This window comes from Lactuca virosa, chromosome 9 (assembly GCF_052849685.1).
Source record: "Lactuca virosa cultivar CGN04683 chromosome 9, Lactuca_virosa_CGN04683_v6, whole genome shotgun sequence".
NCBI lineage: Eukaryota > Viridiplantae > Streptophyta > Magnoliopsida > Asterales > Asteraceae > Lactuca > Lactuca virosa.
The window spans coordinates 23,094,514-23,115,206 of NC_136434.1; the positions used below are offsets into that span (position 1 = coordinate 23,094,514).

Consider the following 20,693-nt stretch of genomic DNA (forward strand, 5'->3'; position numbering starts at 1 on the left):
AGATTACCGCCAAGTTCATGGAGAGGGCCTTGTTGGTTCCTCAGTACGCAGGTGATGAGGAGATGGAGAAAACCCGGTACCATGACATGTTGAGAGATGAAATTCGGAAACATGTCAGTTACTCGGCATGCCCGACTTTGGATGCCATGATAGCTAGGGCGTGCAAGAGGGAGATTGATACAGAGCACATCCGGAAGAGGAAGGCGGAGACTGGACAGACAACTGGGGTTTCGGCAAAGAAGCCTAAGGGATTCGACTCGAGGTCGAAGGGACACCAAGACCGGAGCCACTATGGGAAATGCGGCAAGCCACACGAGGGATTTTGCAGAGCTGGGGGATCGGGCTGCTATAAGTGCGGCAAGACTGGGCACTTTGGCAGGGATTGTACTACCCCTACCCCCACCATTCAGACATTTGACCTGATTTGCTTCCATTGAAATCAGAAGGGCCATAAAAGGCCAACTGTCCGAGATTGGTATCAGGAGCGCCAGTAGTGGTGCCAGCTCCAGCGACCCATTCGGATTACAGATGGCCGACAGGGCAAGCCAGGTGCTCTTGTGGTGAGGAGCCGAGCCTTCTAGCTGACCGTCGTGGAGGCGCGTGTCGCACCCGATGTGGTGACAAGTATGTTTCTTCTCCCTATCTTTTACTATGTTTCATTTTTGATATTTATGTTTTTTGTATTTTGTTTTATGATCGTTCCATGTGAACGGTATTCCAGTATTGGCGTTATTTGACTCGGGAGCTACCCGATCTTTAGTTTATCTTGCACTCAGCAAGAAGTTTGTTGAGTCTTCAGGCACGTTAGACTCTCCTTTAGAGGTCGAGATTGCGAATGACCGATCCGTCTGGGCATCATAGGTTTATAGAGATTGTGTACTGAGGATGCATGACGAGCGTTAGCTCATCGATTTGGTTCCCATTCCTTTACGTGGGAACAAGTTCATCATAGGCATGGATTGGTTGAGCCCTAATGGGGAGGTGATCGACTGTGAACAACAGTTGGTTCGGGTTAGGACCCCAAGTGGGGGAGAGCTGGTGATTCAGGGAGAGAGACTGCAGCGTGGACCGATCATGTGTTCGGCAGCGAGAGCCAGATGCTACCTTCATTAGGGATGTGCAGTTTTTGTTGCCTACGTTATGGATACCCGGGAGGAGGGTAAGGCGACCGTGGATGATGTGCCAGTTGTGCGGGAGTATTCAGACGTGTTCCTAGAGGACTTGCCTGGGGTGCCTCAGGAGCGTCAGGTGGAGTTCAGGATTGACGTAGTTCCGGGTGCAACTCTGATAGCCAAGGCACCGTATCGGTTGGCTCCTCCCGAGATGTCGGAGTTGTCTACACAGCTGCAGGAGCTGTTAGACAAGGGTTTTATCATCCCAAGCAGTTTACCATGGGGATCCCCGATACTATTTCTGAAGAAGTTGGACGGGTCCCATCGGATGTGTATAGACTACTGGAAGTTAAATAACGTGACGGTGAAGAACCATTACCCACTCCCGAGGATCGACGATCTTTTTGACCAACTTCAGGGAGCATCTTGGTTTTCCAAGATCGATTTGCGTTCAGGCTACCACCATATGAGAGTCAGGGAAGAGTATGTACATAAGACAGCCTTCCAGACTCGATATGGTCACTATGAGTTCGTGGTGATTCCGTTTAGGCTCACCAATGCTCCTGCCACGTTCATGGATCTCATAAACCGCGTATGCAGACAGATGTTGGATCGGTCTGTGATAGTCTTTATTGACGATATCTTGGTTTATTCCAAGATGCAGGAGCAGCACGAAGAGCACTTGAGGGAGGTGCTGGAGACGATGAGGAGGGAGAGACTTTTCGCAAAATTCTCCAAGTGCGAGTTTTGGTTGCGCGAGGTGCAGTTTCTGGGGCACCTCGTCAACCAGGACGGTATACTGGTCGATCCGGGCAAGGTAGAGGCCATGATGAGTTGGGAGGTTCTGAGATCTCCATCCGAGATTCGGATCTTCCTCGGTTTAGTAGGCTATTATCGTAGATTCATTCAGGATTTCTCCAAAATAGCGGTACCACTGACCCGACTGACCAAGAAGTCGGTGACTTTTCGCTAGGGGCCTGAGCAGCAGGCGGCTTTCGAGACTTTAAGACATAGGTTGTGCTAGGCACCAATATTAGCCCTACCAAAGGGTGTGGAGGATTTTTTAGTATACTGTGACGCGTCCATCTCAGGTTAGGGCACAGTGTTGATGCAGAGAGGGAACATCATCGCTTACGCCTCAAGACAGTTGAAGCCTCATGAGGCGAATTACCCGACGCACGACCTGGAGTTGGGGGCGGTTGTTTTCACCCTCAAGATTTGGTGACACTACCTCTATGGGGTCCGCTGTACCATTTACACGGATCACAAGAGCTTGAGGTACTTGATGGACCATCCAAATCTGAACATGAGGCAGCGACGGTGGTTGGATGTGGTGAACGATTATGATTGTGAGATCCTCTACCACCCGGGAAAGGCCAATGTTGTGGCCGATGCACTTATCTGCAAGGCATTCGCGACCTCGATCAAAGATATCTGTCTGAGGATGACAGTGGTGACTCCGCTTTTGGAGTAGATTCGGGAAGCTCATCAGGAGGCTATGAAGGAGGAACATCGGAAGAGCGAGCTATGATAGCCGCAGGCTATTGATACTCCATCGTAGAGTGTGGGTTCTATATCTTGGTTGTGTGCGCCATGTTCTGATGGAGGAGGCCCACAAATCCAGATTTTTTGTCCATCCCGGGGCGACGAAGATGTATAGGGATCTTCGTCCTAACTATTGGTGGCCCTGCATGAAGCGGGATGTGGCCTGGTACGTTGAGATATGCTTGAATTTCATGAAAGTCAAGGCAAAGCATCAGAGACCTCACGACAAAATGCAGCCGTTGGATATCCCTATGTGGAAATGGGAGGAGATCACTATGGACTTCATTACGAAGTTACCTCGAACGGCGCGCGGAGTGGACGCGATATGGGTCATCGTGGATCGATTGACCAAGAGTGCCCACTTCATACCAATTCAGGAGAGTATTTCGGCCGAGAAGTTGGCCGACATCTACGTCAGGGAGGTAGTAGCTCGGCATGGGGTGCCGGTTTCTGTGATTTCTGACAAAGATGTGCGATTCACTTCCAGATTCTGGATGAAGTTTCACGACGAGTTGGGTACTCGTCTTTACTTCAGCATGAATTTCCACCCGCAGACGGATGGACAGAGCGAGCGGACCATCCAGACCTTGGAGGATATGTTGTGGGCGTGCGTATTAGACTTTGGTGGTAGCTGGGATACCTACCTTCATTTGGCAGAGTTTTCCTATAATAATAGCTACCACGCCAGTATCGACCGTCCTCCCTTCTATATGCTTTATGGGAGGAAGTGCAGGAGCCCAATATGCTAGGGTAAGGTGGGATAGAGAGTCATGGGGAGTACTGAGGTGGTACTCAAGACTACAGAGAAGATACAGCAGGTCCGGAGTAGACTCCAGATGGCAAATGTGGCAAGGAGGGGCACATGCCGAAGGATTGCCCCAAGGGGCTTTCGGTTTGCTTCCATTGCAACCAGACCGGACATCGGAAGACCGAGTGCCCTCAGCTCGTGTAGGGATGAGCACATGGATCTGCACCTGTTGCTTTGCGTGCTACTGAGAGCCGGCCAGTGAAGGCCGAGACACCGAGGGTTCGTGGGAAAGCCTTTCAGCTGACAGCGGAGGAGGTCCGCGCAGCACCTGACGTCGGGTGCGAGTCGATCTTTCGTGTCCGTAGCTTTTAGTCGTCACATCAGTATCCGACGTGAGGCGTTGATTTGACCTCTGAGGGTTTCTATAGCCGATGAGCATGCAGTCTTAGCTACTGACGTGATCCGTGAGTGTATACTAGACATTTTGGGTGTTAAGTTTCTGATAGACCTGGTACCGATCGCTATGGGTGATGTCTGTGTCATAGTGGGCATGGACTGGTTGAGTCGATTTGGAGCTGTGATAGACTACGAGCGACATCTAGTGACTATACGAGACCCTAGTGGGGGAGTACTTACGGTGTATGGCGAGGTTACTAGATCTGGATCAACTTTCTGCTCTGCTGCCAGAGCGAGACAGAGTTTACAGCAGGGTTGTATGGGTTTTCTGGCGTACGTGATGGATACACGTGTTGCTATAGAGAGGCCGAGTTCTATCTCCGAGTTTCCGATAGTGTGCGAGTTTCCAGATGTTTTCCCTGAGGAGTTGTCGGGTGTGCCTCCCAAGAGGCAGGCGGAGTGCCGGATTGATTTTATTCCGAGTGCGGCGCCTATTGCCAAGGCATCCTATCGCCTTGCGCCGCCAGAGATGCAGGAGTTATCCACAAAGCTCCAGGAGCTGCTGGGGAAAGGGTTCATGAGACCGAGTAGCTCACCATGGGGAGCTCCGATCCTTTTTGTCAAGAAAAAGGATGGTTCAGACCGGATGTGCATTGATTATCGGGAGTTGAACAAGTTGACGGTCAAAAACCGTTATCCACTTCCGAGGATCGACGATTTGTTCGATCAGTTGCAGGGGGCATCTTGGTTCTCCAAGATTGATTTGAGATCCGGATATCATCAGATGAGAGTCTGCGAGGAGGATATTCCGAAGACGGCTTTTAGGACTCGTTTTGGGCACTACGAGTTTGTGGTGATGCCTTTCGGCTCACCAACTCACCAGCGGCGTTCATGGACCTCATGAACAGGGTGTGCATGCCCATGTTGGATCAATCGGTGATTGTGTTCATCGACGATATTCTTGTGTACTTGAGGTCCAGGGAGCAGCACGAGGAGCATCTTAGAGAGGTTCTAGGAGTTTTGAGGTCGGAGAGGCTATATGCCAAATTTACCAAGTCTGATTTCTGGTTACGAGAGGTCCAGTTCGTGGGACATCTCGTTAATCAGAATGGGATATTGGTCAATCCGGCCAAGATTGAGGCAGTTATGAGTTGGGAGGTGTCGAGATCTCCGACCGAGATCAGGAGTTTTCTGGGTTTAGCCGGCTACTATTGGATGTTCATCAGAGATTTCTCCAAGATTGTTGTTCCTCTCACCAGGCTGACCCGGAAGGGTGTCACCTTTACTTGGGGTCCCGAGCAGCAGACCTCATTTGAGATCCTTCGCCAGAGATTGTGTGAAGCCCTGGTGTTAGCCCTTCCCAAGGGAGTGGAGGACTTTGTGGTTTATTGTGATGATTCTATATCTGGGATGGGCGCGGTGTTGATGCAGAGGGGGCATGTGATAGCATATGCATCGAGGCAGCTGAAGCCTCATGAGACGAGGTATCCCACCCACGACCTGGAGTTGGGGGTGGTGGTTTTCTCCCTTAAGATTTGGTGCCACTATCTTTATGGTGTCTGGTGTACCATATACACGGACCATAAGAGTCTGAAGTACTTGATGGATCAGCCCAACCTAAATATGAGGCAGAGGAGATGGTTGGATGTAGTGAAGGACTACGACTGCGAGATCTTATATCACCCAGACAAGGATAATGTGGTAGCCGGCGCCTTGATTCGTAGAGCCGAGAGCGCTCCGATCCGGGATGTGTGTATGAGGATGACGGTGATGACTCCAGTCTTAGATACCATCCGAGAGGCTCAGGTGGAGGCTGTGAGACCGGAGAACCGCAAGAGAGAGCGTGTGATTGGGCAGGTTTCCGAGTTTTTGATGGATAGTCACTACAAACAAAATTACATTTAGTGGCACAATTTTTTAGTGGCATATTATTTTTGTGCCACTATGTTATGTTTTTAGTGACACAAAACTTTTTATGCCACTAAAACTATAATTTTCATGTTCGCGCTCGTAATTCCCAAATTAAAATACTTCCGCCAACTCCTAAAATTTTAGATGTCATCAGATAATGGATCTTCCCCCTATCTTAATTTCTTAAATATTACCCAAATTTTGGGGCAACCCCTTCGATTCTTAGGTCTAAGGTCTCATCTCCATGACCAACTACCACCACCATAACCAGCGGCGACACATTGTACTCAAAAGCTAAACACGATCGTCTCCTCTACAAGCATCCTTCAATACGTTCAATATATTAGATATTTCATGCTCTTGTTACAGATGTTACCCTAGGTTTATAGTTCCTTCCGTGAATCGTAAGGTTTCCACATCATCAACACCATCAGTGGCTACTTCCGCCACCACCGTCTTTGGAAACAACTTTTGTCGGCATTATTCTTGATGTTCGCCAGTATGCCTACTGATTGAAATCTTCCATTTGATGCATTATATCCTCAAAAAATTTCAATATGATTAGTTTTTAAAGACAATGATTTGGTTTATGCTTTTTTTTAATTGAAACGATTTGGTTTATGTAACTAAGGGGGTGTTTGGCTTATCTTTTGAGAGACCAAAAGGACTTTTAGAAAAAGATAGAAGGGAAAAGATGTTTGGTAAAAACATTTTAAAAGCTACTTTTGGGATTTTGATATAAGGAAAACTGACTTTTTGTAACTTTTTCCAAAAGTCCTTTTGGCCTCTCAAAAGATAAACCAAACACCCCCTAAACAAATGTTTGCTCGAATAAGTGAAGTTGGTTCTGTTTTCAAATTTTCATTTACAAGTGAGTATGCTCTACTTATATAGCCCCAATGACATCGAAAATTAAGTTTCTCAAATATATTTATATGATTTTGTTTTTAAGCTATGTTAAGATATATTTGAGTTTGAGTTATATGCTCACTTATTTCTTGCCCACCAACTGTTTGACGAAAGTTCACCTCTGTTTCCTTCTAGTAATGTTCCATCCAACAACATGTTGTTTACTAATTCTATCTTTTCTATTATTTTTATTACTTATTTCTTCTTGTTACATGTTGGATTTTTCATGATTATTTTGGTCCTGGCATTTGATTAAGTGGCGTTCTTAGCCTAGTCTTATCTTGATTTAACTGGCAGAGTGCTCTACCAATAATCAAATAAATTGAATTTTTTATTAAAAATGAAAAAGTTAAGAAGCTTCGTGTACAGGCGAATACATCAAGTTGGATTAGAAATTTGATTAAAGAAGCCTTGTTTTACATGTCGTTGTTTTCATGTTCTCACCCTTGTAGGTGTTTATATGCAGCTTTCTTTGGCAACCAATTTTATTCGATTCTAAACTCGAAGCACTCAAATTTCAATTGGACTTGGAAACACTCAACAAATATTCGCTTTTGCACTCAGCTATCAATCGGAATTAGAACACCCAACCCGTGACTGTCTCTCTACTCTGAGCTTAACCACCTCAAGCTCGGCCACCTCAGGTAATTGGCAATTGTAGTTGCTAAATTATAAATTATTTGAAAATTTTCAGTATTAAATGTTTAATTGATTTATAGAATGATCTAGTATAGGAAGTTTGAACATCTGTTTGCAATTTGATGATTGCTTTGTTTAATGTATTTGACTGCAAAATTTCTATTAGGATCATAATTAGGGTTAGTTTGTCTAATTTAGACTTTAGTGTATTAAAAAATTAGGGTGTTTCCTTTTCTTCGTTAGAAATGGAAACCTTATTTTTTTTATCAATATGTTTATTAGAGTATTTACGATGTTTATGTTATCCAAAAAATGCAATATGTACGCATTTTTTTTGCGAATTGTATGTGAGTCAGGTTAGATTGTCTCTCTTAAAATATACTTGAAAGATAAATGTTGTTTCTTTTTCTATGAGATCACCTCATAATGACTTAAATATAGTTTTATATTTAATATTGTTAAATTCATAGGAAGATGAGGGAGATCATGGTGAGTCAGGCCCAATCTTCTGACCTAAAGGAGCTAGTCTAGAAGTTCATCCCTGAAATCATCAGTTGGCCATGACATTGAGAAGGAAACATCAAGCATTTAGCTATCGCAAAATGTTTTTATCCATAAAGTTAATATTTTGAATACACCCAAGTCTAATCTTTGGCAAATTGATAGAGGTTAGCTACTTTGTTTATATATATATATATATATATATATATATATATATATATATATATATATATATATATATATATATATAGATCTGATAATAATTTTTTTTGGTAGGAAAATAAGAAGTTTTTTTTCTACATATATTTTTGACGAACAAAATAAATGAATCACTAGATGATTCATTTGTAAGATGATTCACAAGAAAAAATTTCCAAAAAAACATCTTTATGATTCATTTTTAAGTAAATTAAGAAAAAATTCACTTTTATGACAATTTTAGTAAATAACAACAAAATCATTGTATAAATGAATTATCGAGATGTTTTTTTGAGAATTTTTTCTTGTGAATCATCTTACAAATGAATCATCTAATGATTCATTTAGTTTGTTCGCGGAAAAAATATGTAGGAAAAAAACTTTTTACCTTCCTACCAAAAATTTCCTTCTTATTTGATCTTGCCAAGATCAAATAAGAAGGAAATTTTTGGTAGGAAGGTAAAAAGTTTTTTTCCTACATATTTTTTCCGCGAACAAACTAAATGAATCATTAGATGATTCATTTGTAAGATGATTCACAAGAAAAACTTGTCAAAAAAACATCTCGATGATTCATTTATACAATGATTTTGTTATTATTCACTAAAATTGTTATAAAAATGAATTTTTTCTTAATTTACTTAAAAATGAATCATAAAGATGTTTTTTTGGAAATTTTTTCTTGTGAATAATCTTACAAATGAATCATCTAGTGATTCATTTATTTTGTTCGTCAAAAAAATATGTAGAAAAAAACTTCTTACCTTCCTACCAAAAAAAATTTCTTACCGGATATATATATATATATATATATATATATATATATATATATATATATATATATATATTCCAGTTTTATTGGTTTTCTAGCGATTTTACATGTGTTACAAACTTTGTTTCATAAGATCATGTTTTAAACCATTTTAATACGATCTAAACTTTAAGCTTATATTATTAAGCCTACATTATCTACAGTATGATGAATGCATCAAAGATTGTGAAAAAGAAATAGAAAGAGGAAGAAATTAAAGCTTCCTTCAGATTATAAGATGGTTTTAAGGGCTTTGACAAGAATAGGAGCTACTTTGATTAAAATGGAAAAAAAACCTCTCAAGACTATAAACATGCAATTAAGGCCTTCCAAAAAGCTCTTACAGAAGATCGCAACCCTGATACATTAAAGAAAGAAAAGACATTTTACAAAGGGTGATAAAGTTATCGTCATCAAGGGGGATTTGATATATACAAAGTTACTGGTAGAGAAAGTCAACGAAAGCATTGATATATATGAATGGATTGTTGGAAACTTCTCAATTTAACTTTTGTGTTTTAAATATTAACAATAATATTGTTGTTAGACAAGTTTTGATTGAGTTAATGATATTGTGTTTCCTATTTATTATCTTATTTTCTTAATTATTTTATATTCCATTTAGAATTAAAAAAATTGGACATAATTTATTGATATAATTTTTTTGTTTTAAAAAATGTCACTAAAAATGATAAAAATAATAATTTTAGTAGTTAAATAGTGGCATAAAAATAATGCCACTAAAATATACAAGTGTTATGGTGGCAAAACAAAAATGTGCCACTAAAACTCAATAAGCCTGCAGCGACACAAGCAAAAACTGTCACTAAAGGTCTTTAGTGGCAACGCTTCTAGTGGCACTTTTTTCTTGTGCCGCTGATTTCCTTGGGGGCTTTTAGTGGCACTTTTTTGTTTTTTAGTGGCACTTTTTTTGTGCCACTAAATGTCATTTTATTTGTAGTGAGTCGTGGGCTTATGACCTTCCATGGACGGATTTGGGTGCCCTATACAGGTGGATCTCGTCGTGTATTGTTGGAGGAGGCACATAGATCGAGATTCTCGATCCACCCAGGAGCCACGAAGATGTATTTGGATCTGAAGAGAGATTACTGGTGGACCTGTATGAAGAGAGATGTGGTGTGGGTAGTTGAGAGGTGCTTGACCTGTCGCCGGGTTAAGGCCGAGCACCAGCGTCCTCATGGCAAGCTACAGCCACTAGAGGTTCCCAATGGAAGTGGGGACAAATTTCCATAGATTTTATCACCAAGTTACCAAGGACTGTGCGTGGGGTTGACGAAATTTGGGTGGTTGTAGAGCGGTTGACTAAGAGTGCTCACTTCCTTGCTATCAGTGAGAGCTCTTCTGCAGAAAGGTTGGCCGAGATCTACGTACGAGAGGTGGTGGCATAGCATGGGGTACCAACATCGATAGTGTCAGATCGGGATGTGCGTTTTACTTCCAGGTTTTGGAAGAGGTTTCATGAGGAGTTGGGTACCCGACTTCATTTCAGTACAGCCTACCACCCACAGACGGACGGACAGAGTGAGCAGACGATTCAGATGCTTGAGGACATGTTGTGTGCGTGTGTCATGGACTTCGGTGGTAGTTGGGACACTTATCTACCCTTGGCTGAGTTTTCTTACAACAACAACCATCATTCTAGTATTGGCATGCCTCCCTTCGAGCTTTCTGTACGGGAGCAAATGTCGAACTCCCATCTGTTAGGGAGAGGTGGGGCAGAGAGTGATGGGGAGCACTAAGATAGTGCTCAAGACAACCGAGCAGATTCAACAGGTCAGACAGCGGTTACTAATGGCCCAGAGTCGTCAGAAGAGTTATGCAGACCGGAGACGATCCGAGCTAGAGTTCCAGGTTGGAGATTTTGTCCTCATGAAGGTATCCCCATGGAAAGGGGTGATCCGATTCAGGAAAAAGGGCAAGTTGGGGCCCCGATACATTGGTCCATTCAGGGTGACCGCCAGAGTGGGTAAGGTAGCTTACCGGTTGGAGCTACCTGCAGAGTTGAGTCAGATTCATAACACCTTCCACGTGTCCCAGTTGAGGAAGTGTGTAGCTGACGAGACGACAGTGGTACCATTAGAGGACATTTAGGTGGATGCGAGCCTGAATTATATTGAGAGACCGATTGCGATTTTGGATCGGAAGGTGAAGCTTATGAGGAACAAGGAGGTGCCCCTGGTTCAGGTCCAGTGGCAACATCAGAAGGGGTCCGAGTGCACTTGGGAGCCGGAGTCCGAGATGCGGGAGCAGTATCTAGAGTTATTTCCAGAGCATGACTTCGAGGGCGAAGTCTGATTCTAGTGGGGGAGAATTGTAACATCCCAAGTTCAGGTATTACCTTGTTAACCTTGACCTTTTGAGCACTTGTCCATTTTAGCCCTTTAGTGAGAAAAGGTGGTGAATGAGTACGCAGGGCATACGCGAGTGTACGCTCAGCGTACTAATATGCGTGTATTTGACGTGGAAGCCACCTAGTACGCTGGGCGTACTAGGCCCAAAGTGAAAACCCTAATTTAGGGTGAGTCCCCTATATAAAGGATATGATGGCCTCATTCCTGGCCACCATTCTCAGACAACAAACCCTCTTGTGCCCTAAACCTTCATTCTTAGAGCTTGTGAGCTTGTGAGTGCATTTGAGAGCCCTTGAGAGTCTTTTTGTGTTCTTGAAGTGAAGAATAAGCTTTGCAGAAGAAGGAGTGAGAGTCCTGGCCCTTGGATCTGAGCATATCTGTGTTGGGAGCTTCACATAGAGGTGTAAAGCTTCAAGCTTTCTCAATCTTTTGTTTTGTGCTTCATAATAGAGTATTTTAGGGTTTTGTCCCAAAAGTTGGAGACTTTATGAGATATTGAGCTCCAGAGACTATGAATCAACCCCTTTGAGTGTAATGAGTGGTGTAATGTCATAAAAATCCAATCTTGGTAGTTGGAATCAAGCCATGCATGAGATATAAGCTTTTTGAGTTAAGAGAGTGAGTGTTTTGTGTGTTTATAACCATATCAGCATGCAAAGGCTTAAACTCACTAACTTTATGGAGTAAGAGCTCTTAGGGAGTCCAGATCTATGATATGAGCCAAGGTCTTAACTGATTAAGACCAAATGAGTGAGTAGAGTGAAACTGGGACGTACGCTGGGCGTAATCCCAGTACGCTCAGCGTAGGGGTTGAGCATCCCCGATGCCTGCATGGCAGCCGAGTACGCCCAGCGTAAAGAACTAGTACGCGCAGCGTACTCCCTGCCGTTGACTTTTTGGTTGACTTTTAGGGTTTGGTCAATTTGTGGACTATTAAGCCCATGGAGGGGTAAAATGGTCTTTTACCCTTCTGTGAGTTTGTAGAAGGGTTAGTTTAGCTTTAATGAGAGCCGTTATTAATTAGGGATAATTTTCGTTATGTTAGGCAGAGCCTAGACCGGTGATACGAGTTCGAGATTATCCGAGTTCTTACAAGGTGAGTCTTCTCACTATACTTACCTTGAGTGGTAATCTGTGTGTGACCGGAGGGTCTTATGTGTATATACTGTGTATTGAGATATCCTGCTTATTTGTCCTTGTGATATGTATGATGTGTATTATATTGAGTTGCTGAGTTGAGGGACCGGAGGGTCCAGCTGAGTTGTGCGACCAGAGGGTCCCACTGAGACACATTGACCAGAGAGTCTTATCTGAGTATAGCCATGAGAGGCTAATGAGTTATTAGTGGTATTTTGGGGAACTCACTAAGCTTTGTGTTTACCGTGTTATGTGTTATGTGTTTCAGGTACTTCTCAGGATCACGGGAAGGCGCCGACTTGATTGTACACAGATCAAAGATTTGAGTTATATTTTGAGAGGATCTTGGATTTGTTATATATACAGTTTTTGGATATGTGTTTGATGGTTTGATATTATGATACTTTTGAGATGTTTGAATTGAGGAAAATGTGTTTTAATTTGAAAATTTTGGTTTGAAAATTTACGTTGTTACAAAGCTCCTCTTGGAAATCTGTGATAGGAAGACGTAGACCGGCGTCGAAAGTCTTCAAATAGATGTCGACCTTGTGGGTAGGAGGGGAGAGAATCATCGAGTCAGCTGTTGGAAATTCCACACCATCCATCAAAGAAAAGCCATAAGCATCGTTGAGAAGTTTTAATTCAGCTTCAGAAGGAACAATGCCAGGCTGAGCAACCATTAAAACAGGAGGGAAGCAAAGAAAACCCTAGACGAAGAAGAAGGAGAAATAAGAGGAAAAGGTTACGCCGATAGGGAGGAACCTTACCCTTATAAAGAATAAGGAAATGTGGTATATTCAAAATCCCTAACGCAATGATGTAAGCGACTGTCATAATGGGCAGTCATGTTGCCAAAAAATCTCACGTGTACTAAGCAGTTAATTCCAGAACATCATAGCTAGTTTAGAAACGCTACGAATACTGGACTAGGGGACTTGATGACGTGCCCTCGGTACGAGTTAGGAGTTGCGCTCAGACGCGCCTCGGAACTCCCCAAGGCAGATCACGCCTAATAGAGCAAGTCCGACAGAACCTCGCGCCCGTGGACCCCCCTAAGCGTAGGGCACCCGCGGAGAAGGTCCGACCCCGCCAGGGGTGCCTTCTACTCCACGACAAAGCATACCGGCTCCAAACGGCAAGGAGGATGCTCAACGCATTACCACTTGAACCAATCAATAGCTCTGACAGAACAAGGAGCACGATTTCCCAATCAGCACGCCCGATCCTGTCGGGTCTGACACCCTTGTCCCGTACGGATTAGCAGGAGGCCTCAGTATAAAAGGCCTCCTCCGGTACCTAGAGAAGTAAGTCGTTCTCTCCCAGTTCACCCATAAAGCTATCAAAGTCTATCCACTGGCTTGACCGTCGGAGCGTTTTCCCGGGAGCCTCCTCCCGGAGAACGGCTAACGGTTCCACCGTGTTGTGACCTTCCAGGTTCATAGTAACAACTAGAAGCAACAGACATCTATGCCCAGTCACGTGGTCGCATTAGATACGTTGTCACCATTGATGGATTTGAACCCGAGTTGTAGAAAGAATATCACACCCTAATCTGCTTCTTCTTCAAAATCAATTTCTTAAGGAGAATAACATCGAGATGCGTTTCTTCTTAGAAGTTCAGATGAAGCATCTGTTGTGCTTCATTTTTTAGTTTCCTTTCCTCTATGTGCAAAAAGAAACATGAAACCCAAAATCATAAAATCATAAAATCATAAAATCATAAAATCATAAAACTTGAAATAGAAAATGAAACCAAAAATGACAAATTTTTAACAAATGTACCTGACTGTGTTCAACGTTCGTCTAAAGCAAGTAACACAGAGGGGATGTTTTTTTTTTCAATTCTGTAACTTCATCATCTCCAACAGATTGCTTTCGGATTTCTAATTTTTACATGAGAGCAGGCTATAAAACTTAAAATAACATGAGCAAGGATCGAACACACAAGCACAAACAATCGATTTCAAATGATCTCTCTATTTCAGTGGTTCATCACCAATCGCACAAAACAGACACACATTCGATATGTTAAAGAATATAAATTGTTAAAGTACACACCAAATATCAAATTGTGTATGAAGATTGAGCCATAATCCAGTGAAACAAAAAAACCCTAATCTAGTGTAGGGTCGAACAATTGAAAATCGATGGAAAAGCGGTAGAGAATAGATGGAAGCTGAATTTAGGAAAAAATAAACATACGATGATGTGGTGGAGAAGCCTCTTGTCTCTCAAACAACCATCGTTGCAGACCCCGAAGTTGAAGGTTTACCGAAGACCAAAATTTGAAGAACATGGTGTGATTTCACCTGAAGAATCGATTCCAATTAACCACACATAGGGGAGGGGGGAGGAAGTAGAGGTGTAGTTGATTCCTTCTGGAACACAAACATGAACCCAATCATAGCAAATAATAAGACAGATGAAAAGAACGGAGCGACGACCCGAAATCGATATAGGCTTGAGAGCAAGGAAAAGTAGATACATCACAAATATTTCCAAGCAGTCAAGGAGGTGAAGAGCAGACGTAGGGACGAAAATTAACAATATCTTATACTATTGTGGTCAAATTTTGAAGTGACAAAAGAATACTATTCCTAACTGCGATGGAATTTAAATATGTATATTAATTGCCCTTCTTAAGGTTTAGTCCCTAAGATCACATGATCAAAAAATTGCACAGATGGCCATCGCCGCCTCCCACCTCCTCCGCCCACCTCTCATTTTCTAGTTTCAACCTCCTTTGGTAACTCCATCGCCCCTCTCCTTTACCCCTTTTTGGTTGAACACCATCGACCTTTTTTCCCTGCCTTATTCCCGTTTCCTCTCTACGTTACAGCCAAATCGGCTTGGCTGGTGATCGTTCAACGGTGGAAGTAAAACGTCAAGCGTTGCACTACTTTATTGCAGCGGCCTGTACATTTGTTTACTTGTGGGAAAATACAGAATTCAACTAGTGTGGATGTTTTGATGGAGTGTGGGAATTCAACTAATTGGGAAAAGTTGATGCTGGCTCAAGCTTAGGAGCGTGTATCTGAGAACACAAATGCTAAAGGAGCATTCCTCGAGTCTATGCCAAGATTGCAAGAATGGCTAGTATTGGTTTTCTTGTCGTTAATAGCATGTATCAATGCCATATGCATTGGCATATGGAGGGTGGTTGACCTTAATCCTACTTCTTGTCGCCAACTAAAGCTTCTATACCGAATTGTTGATCCAAAGATGTATGGATGCTGATCCAACAATAAGAACTTATCCCGACATTGGGGATCGAGCATTTAGGATAACGAGGACTCTAGAACTCTATTTTCAATGGCCATGAACATAGAACTCTACTTACGCGCAATAGTTTCGTGGTCCTAGAAGGCGATAACTTGATCAGTTTATCCCCACACATAGACTTAATATTTACGGTGGGTACCCAAATGGGTCTCAGAGTAATTCATTTAGTTCAAATTTAATCAATCGAGAAATTGACCTAAGGTGCATGTTGTCGCCGATGTCATTGGGGTGGGGGTAGTAGTGGGTGTGGGGTATATGGGGTCTATGGTGGTTGGTTGGTGTGGTGGCGATAATGGTGGACCGATGATGGTGGTTTGTTGGAGACCAAGTAAGTATGGGGGTTGTAGTGGTGATATAAGGTGGTTGTCGTCAGGCCCGTCCCAAATGGTGGGCGGTAGGGGCGAACGTCCCAAATGGTGGGCGGTAGGGGCGAACGTCCAACACCCATCTTTTAAGGGGCCCAAAATTTTTATAGACTTTATTATATATAAATGCTAGTACAACTAATTTTCATTCGATTATCGAGTTAATATAAAAAAGTTGATGAAATTTTTGTGTATTTTAAGGGGCTTTTTTTCTCTCTCACCCTAGGCTCAAAATATGTTTGGAACGACCCTGGTTGTCGTGATAGTGGTGGAATATAAGGATGAGCATGGTATCGAACCGAGAATACTAGGTACCGAAATGGGTGAAAAACGATATCGATTATTAAACTGAATAACTATATCAATATCGGGTATGGTACCGGTTTCTGGCATTAACGGTACCGACCGTACTGAATCCCGAATTTCATGATTTAAAAGTACCTAGTATTGTCCCAAATTGGTTTGATACGGATAACGGTTCGGGTCAGGAATTTCGGTAGTCTTTCTCACCTCTAGTGGAATAGAGTGGTTCTTATTAAATTATTATGAAATTAGGCAAAACTCAAGTTTTAGAAATGACATTAATAAGAAAAATGGATGAAAGCAGAAAAAAGGACAAAAGTAAGTGCATTTTCATCATTTCTTATGTAGTGAACAAATGGAAGTTGAGGGAGTTAGTACCAACCAGTGCAAGTTTTTGAAACTATAGGGACTAGCTAGCCATATTAAAAATCAAAAGTTAAACTAAAAATGTAGATTGGAACAAGCTATGTGGACCAAAACTTAGATTTGATTTATATGTAGTTGTGAAGAATCGTCATGGAATTGATTATATCTCCAATTTCTTATCCAAACCATTATTTATGTAGTCTTTCAATCACTTAATCTAGAAGATTCACGAGCAAAGTTCGATTATCTTTTTCAAACTAACCCAAAATATACATCTTTAATCACTTTAGTCAAAATTTCCGAGGTTTGGTCAAATGATGATGCTAGCTTACAATTAGCCGATCGTTAGGTACAAGGTTGATGAATCACGAGCATGTAACCAGAGCGTAATGAGACCTAACCCATTTTTTGATCCATGCTTACAATTATCCAATCATTAGGCGTTGGCATAGATGTTGATAGCTCGCAAGAGCTCTGACCAGGATTTTTTTCTCCAGTCAATGTTGATCTTCCATGGCGGCATAATTAAAATAATCAAATGTCAACAACGAGCTATCATGAGACCATATACTAAACTCCTATATATTTGTTTATGTTCTTTTATCTGACAGGACTCCATTTTCTTTCTTCACCTGTAAAAAGGTACCTGTGTCAACTTGATGCATCAAGAGCTAGCTGCTGGAAACTTAAACTTTCGGTTGCCAATGGCGAATCGCAGGTTATTTTCATTCCTGATATTGATGTTGCTTAGCTTTCAAACCCTTTTAACAGCACATGAAGATCCATCTTACAAGGAAGTACAAGTGGGAGTGCTTCTTGACATGGAATCATGGGTAGGGAAGATCGTTTATGGTTGCATTACCCAGGCTATCTCAGACTTTTACACAGAAAATCATCACTATATAACAAGGATAGTTTTTACGAAGAGGGATACTCAAGGAGAAACACTGTGTGCGTTATCTGCTGGTATTGTCTTTTTTTTTCGTATATTTGATTCTTTGTTTTTAGTTTTTAGTAAACTTTAGTTTCGAATACTAATTAATATATTGATCATGGACATTCAGCTTTGGATCTTTTGGAGAATAGTAAAGTGCAAGCGATAATAGGTCCAGAATCAACAGCCCAAGCAAGATTCTTGGAGGTTTTGGGAGACAAAGCCAATGTGCCCATTCTTTCGTTTTCAACAACTCCCTTTTCGAATCCGAATCCTTACTTTCTTCGAATCGCAGAAGATGAAACCACTCAGTTCAAAGGCATTGCTGCCATGGTTGAATCGTTTGAGGCCAAGAACGTGATTGTTATCTGTGAGGACACTACAGATGGGAGAGAAATGGCTGCTTATATGTTTAGTGCATTTCAAGAGAAAGGCATACAAGTTAAGCATACAAGCCTAATTTCGACCTCTGCCAGCAAAGAACAAGTCGGGGAAGAGCTTCACAAGCTTCAAACCATTCAAGTCATGGTGGTTGTCATCCACACACCGCCTTCTCTAGCAGCCCATCTTTTTTCCAGGGGAAAAGAGTTGGGCATGATGGGTGAAGGATACATGTGGATCATAACAAGTAAGACTACCAACTTGTTGGATTCCATGGATGCTGAAGCAATCAAATCGATGCAGGGGGCTGTGGGTTTCAGATCGTATTTTCCAGCATCAAGAAAGCTTCACAACTTTGCTTCAAAATGGAGGAAGGAACATTATGCTTTAAACCCTTTTAAGGAGTTTAAGGAGGTAGATTCTAATGGGATATGGGCATATGATGCAGTTTACGCGCTAGCCACTGCTGTCGAGTGGGTAAAAACTAAAGAATTTGTTTCGAAAGAGTTGGATATCGTTGGCACATCACTTTTGGATGAGATGTTAAGAGTCAACTTCCAAGGTTTAGGTGGTGAATTCAAGCTTATGAATGGGAGAACCATCTCCAAAGCCATGGAAGTTGTAAATGTGATTGGTAAGGGTGATAGGAGGGTTGGATTCTGGATGATGGCTACTGATGAGTTTGTGAAAGAAATTGGAAAATCAAATTCTTTTTCTAATCATGGCCTGGAAAGTATCATATGGTCGGGCGGGTCTGAAACTTCACCAAAGCGTAGGATGTTACAAACCAATGGCAAGAAGTTGAGGATTCTGGTTCCAGATTTTGCCACATTCCCGAATTTGTTACAACTGACTGTTGATCCCATAACAAATCTATCGGGTGTCAGTGGCTTTTGTGGGGATGTTTTCAATGCTGCATTTAATGCCTTGGATTATGGCGTAGGCGTTGAGATTATTCCACTCCCTTATAAGGATGGAATGAGTTATGATGATGTTATCGAAAAAATCTTTCTTAAAGAATATGATGCTGCTGTTGGGGATATAACGATCACAGCAAATAGGTCTCTCTATGTCGACTTCACATTGCCCTTCACTGATCTGGGAATCGGGACACTAGTCCACAACTCCAAGAAAAGCACATGGATCTTCTTGGATCCTCTTAGTGCAGATCTTTGGGTCACAAGTGCTTGTTTCTTTCTCTTTTTAGGGTTTGTCATTTGGTTTATCGAACATGGTACAAACGAAGAATTTCAAGGTTCAGCAAGACAGCAATTTGGAACAACCCTCTGGTTTTCCTTTTCAACCCTTGTTTATGCTCACAGTAAGCTCTCTAAATCTTTCCTTTACTTAAAGATTTGATCTTTTTGGGCATTAATATCTAAAACTTCAGGGGAGAAACTGCAAAGTAATCTATCAAGATTCGTGGTCACGGTTTGGGTTTTCGTAGTGCTTGTGCTCACATCAAGTTACACTGCAACTTTGAGTTCAGTTTTAACTGTACAACAGATTGGAATGAATCAGATATCTATCGGATTCCTGGGTGTTTCCCCATTAGGAGGACTTGTCTTTAACAAACTGAACTTTGGTGGCCCAAAAATTGAGAAACTATATTCACCTGAGGCCTATGCTAAAGCATTAACAAGTGAAAGTGTTGATGCAATCATCAATGAGATCCCTTACCTCAAAACAGTCATTGCAATGTATCCTTCTTCTGATCTCTCCTTGATCGCAACAGCGTCCACTACTAATGGTTTTGGCTTTGTTAGTGTTCTTCAATCCTTTTGGTTTCTTTCATAAGTCTACCTCCATTACGTTTACATGTCTGATGTAGGTAGCTATGTTTTCAGGTGTTCCAAAAAGGTTCACCTTTGGCCGGAGAGATGTCAACTGAGATAGCGAAGATGCGTCAAGATGGGACGTTGAAAACTTTAGAGGATAAATGGTTAAAACGTGATTCTGGGCATGCGGTGATCCCAAAGGATTTTTCTTCCCCTTCGCCAAAAATCTTGAATCTTTATGGGTTTAGGGGTCTCTTTCTTATAAGTGGTGGGACGATGGCATTTTCCCTTTTGGTGTCCATGGTTCGTCTTTTTCGTGAAAAGTTACATGTCAAAATTAAGATGCAGATATTGAGGTGCATCTTAAGATCCACAATAGCAGAACTTATTTGTTGAGCTTGTTAGTGGCACATAAGCATAACTCATCAATTCAATAAGCCCATAAATTTTTTACATGTGAACCACCAATTTAATTTCTATCATTTTATTATTGTTTGCATGTATATGTTATCCACTTACATGAATTGTTTTTAAAAAACTTTGAATTGAACTTCCACATCAGTTTTCTTGACTTTCAAAGAGTTTATTTCACCCAATAACTCTTGAAAAAGATCATATTGTAAATGCTCTAAGAATATCTTCCTGAATAGATACACAAGATAGTTATGTGAAATCAACAGCTTGACTTTATTTTAGGAAGTTAACTAGGAATCACTATACTTAAGATCTTGTCAAAGTAAAAAAATGTGTATGGGATATATGTACTTTTGATTTTTTTTTCTAGAACTTTGTTTGTTACCTATTTTCATAGAAAAACATATCTCATAGTTTTGTAATTCCAAAGTTAAAACAAAAACTCTAAATTTTAGGGCCGGTCCTTTAATTTTGAAGGTCCTATGTGAAAAGTAAAAATAAACCCCTAAAATTTCTGATTAGCAATGGATAGCAAAGGATTAGCAACCTATTGCGACCAATTATCATGGATATCGACATATTAGAGACAGT

The 20,693-nt window shown here is 41.6% G+C and overlaps 1 protein-coding gene and 1 long non-coding RNA gene across 3 annotated transcripts; both read left to right on the forward strand.

The window, feature by feature from the left end:
- Positions 1–6,719: 6,719 nt before the first annotated feature.
- LOC145138841 (uncharacterized) lies at positions 6,720–9,361 on the forward strand. Of its 2 annotated transcripts, XR_013721760.1 has the most exons (4): positions 6,720–6,755; positions 7,088–7,265; positions 7,731–7,928; positions 8,935–9,361. It is a non-coding gene; the product is annotated as an uncharacterized LOC145138841 (long non-coding RNA). The 2 variants fall into 2 exon arrangements; XR_013721759.1 differs by lacking the exon at positions 6,720–6,755 and having other exon boundaries at positions 6,994–7,265.
- Positions 9,362–17,227: 7,866 nt separating this feature from the next.
- Positions 17,228–20,195, forward strand: LOC145138682 (glutamate receptor 1.3-like). Its single transcript, XM_079072722.1, has 4 exons — positions 17,228–17,561; positions 17,660–19,231; positions 19,301–19,671; positions 19,758–20,195. Exons 1-4 carry the CDS (start codon positions 17,255–17,257, stop codon positions 20,082–20,084), a joined length of 2,577 nt encoding a protein of 858 aa, XP_078928848.1. The 5' UTR covers positions 17,228–17,254; the 3' UTR covers positions 20,085–20,195.
- The last annotated feature ends 498 nt before the right edge of the window (positions 20,196–20,693 follow it).

Excerpts from the sequence above, each read along its gene's own strand:
- LOC145138682 (XM_079072722.1), top strand. The coding sequence starts at position 17,255 with ATGCATCAAGAGCTAGCTGCTGGAAACTTAAACTTTCGGTTGCCAATG. Across the intron at positions 17,562-17,659 it reads ACTGTGTGCGTTATCTGCTG|CTTTGGATCTTTTGGAGAAT; the intron begins GTATTGTCTTTT and ends ATGGACATTCAG. Across the intron at positions 19,672-19,757 it reads CTACTAATGGTTTTGGCTTT|GTGTTCCAAAAAGGTTCACC; the intron begins GTTAGTGTTCTT and ends CTATGTTTTCAG.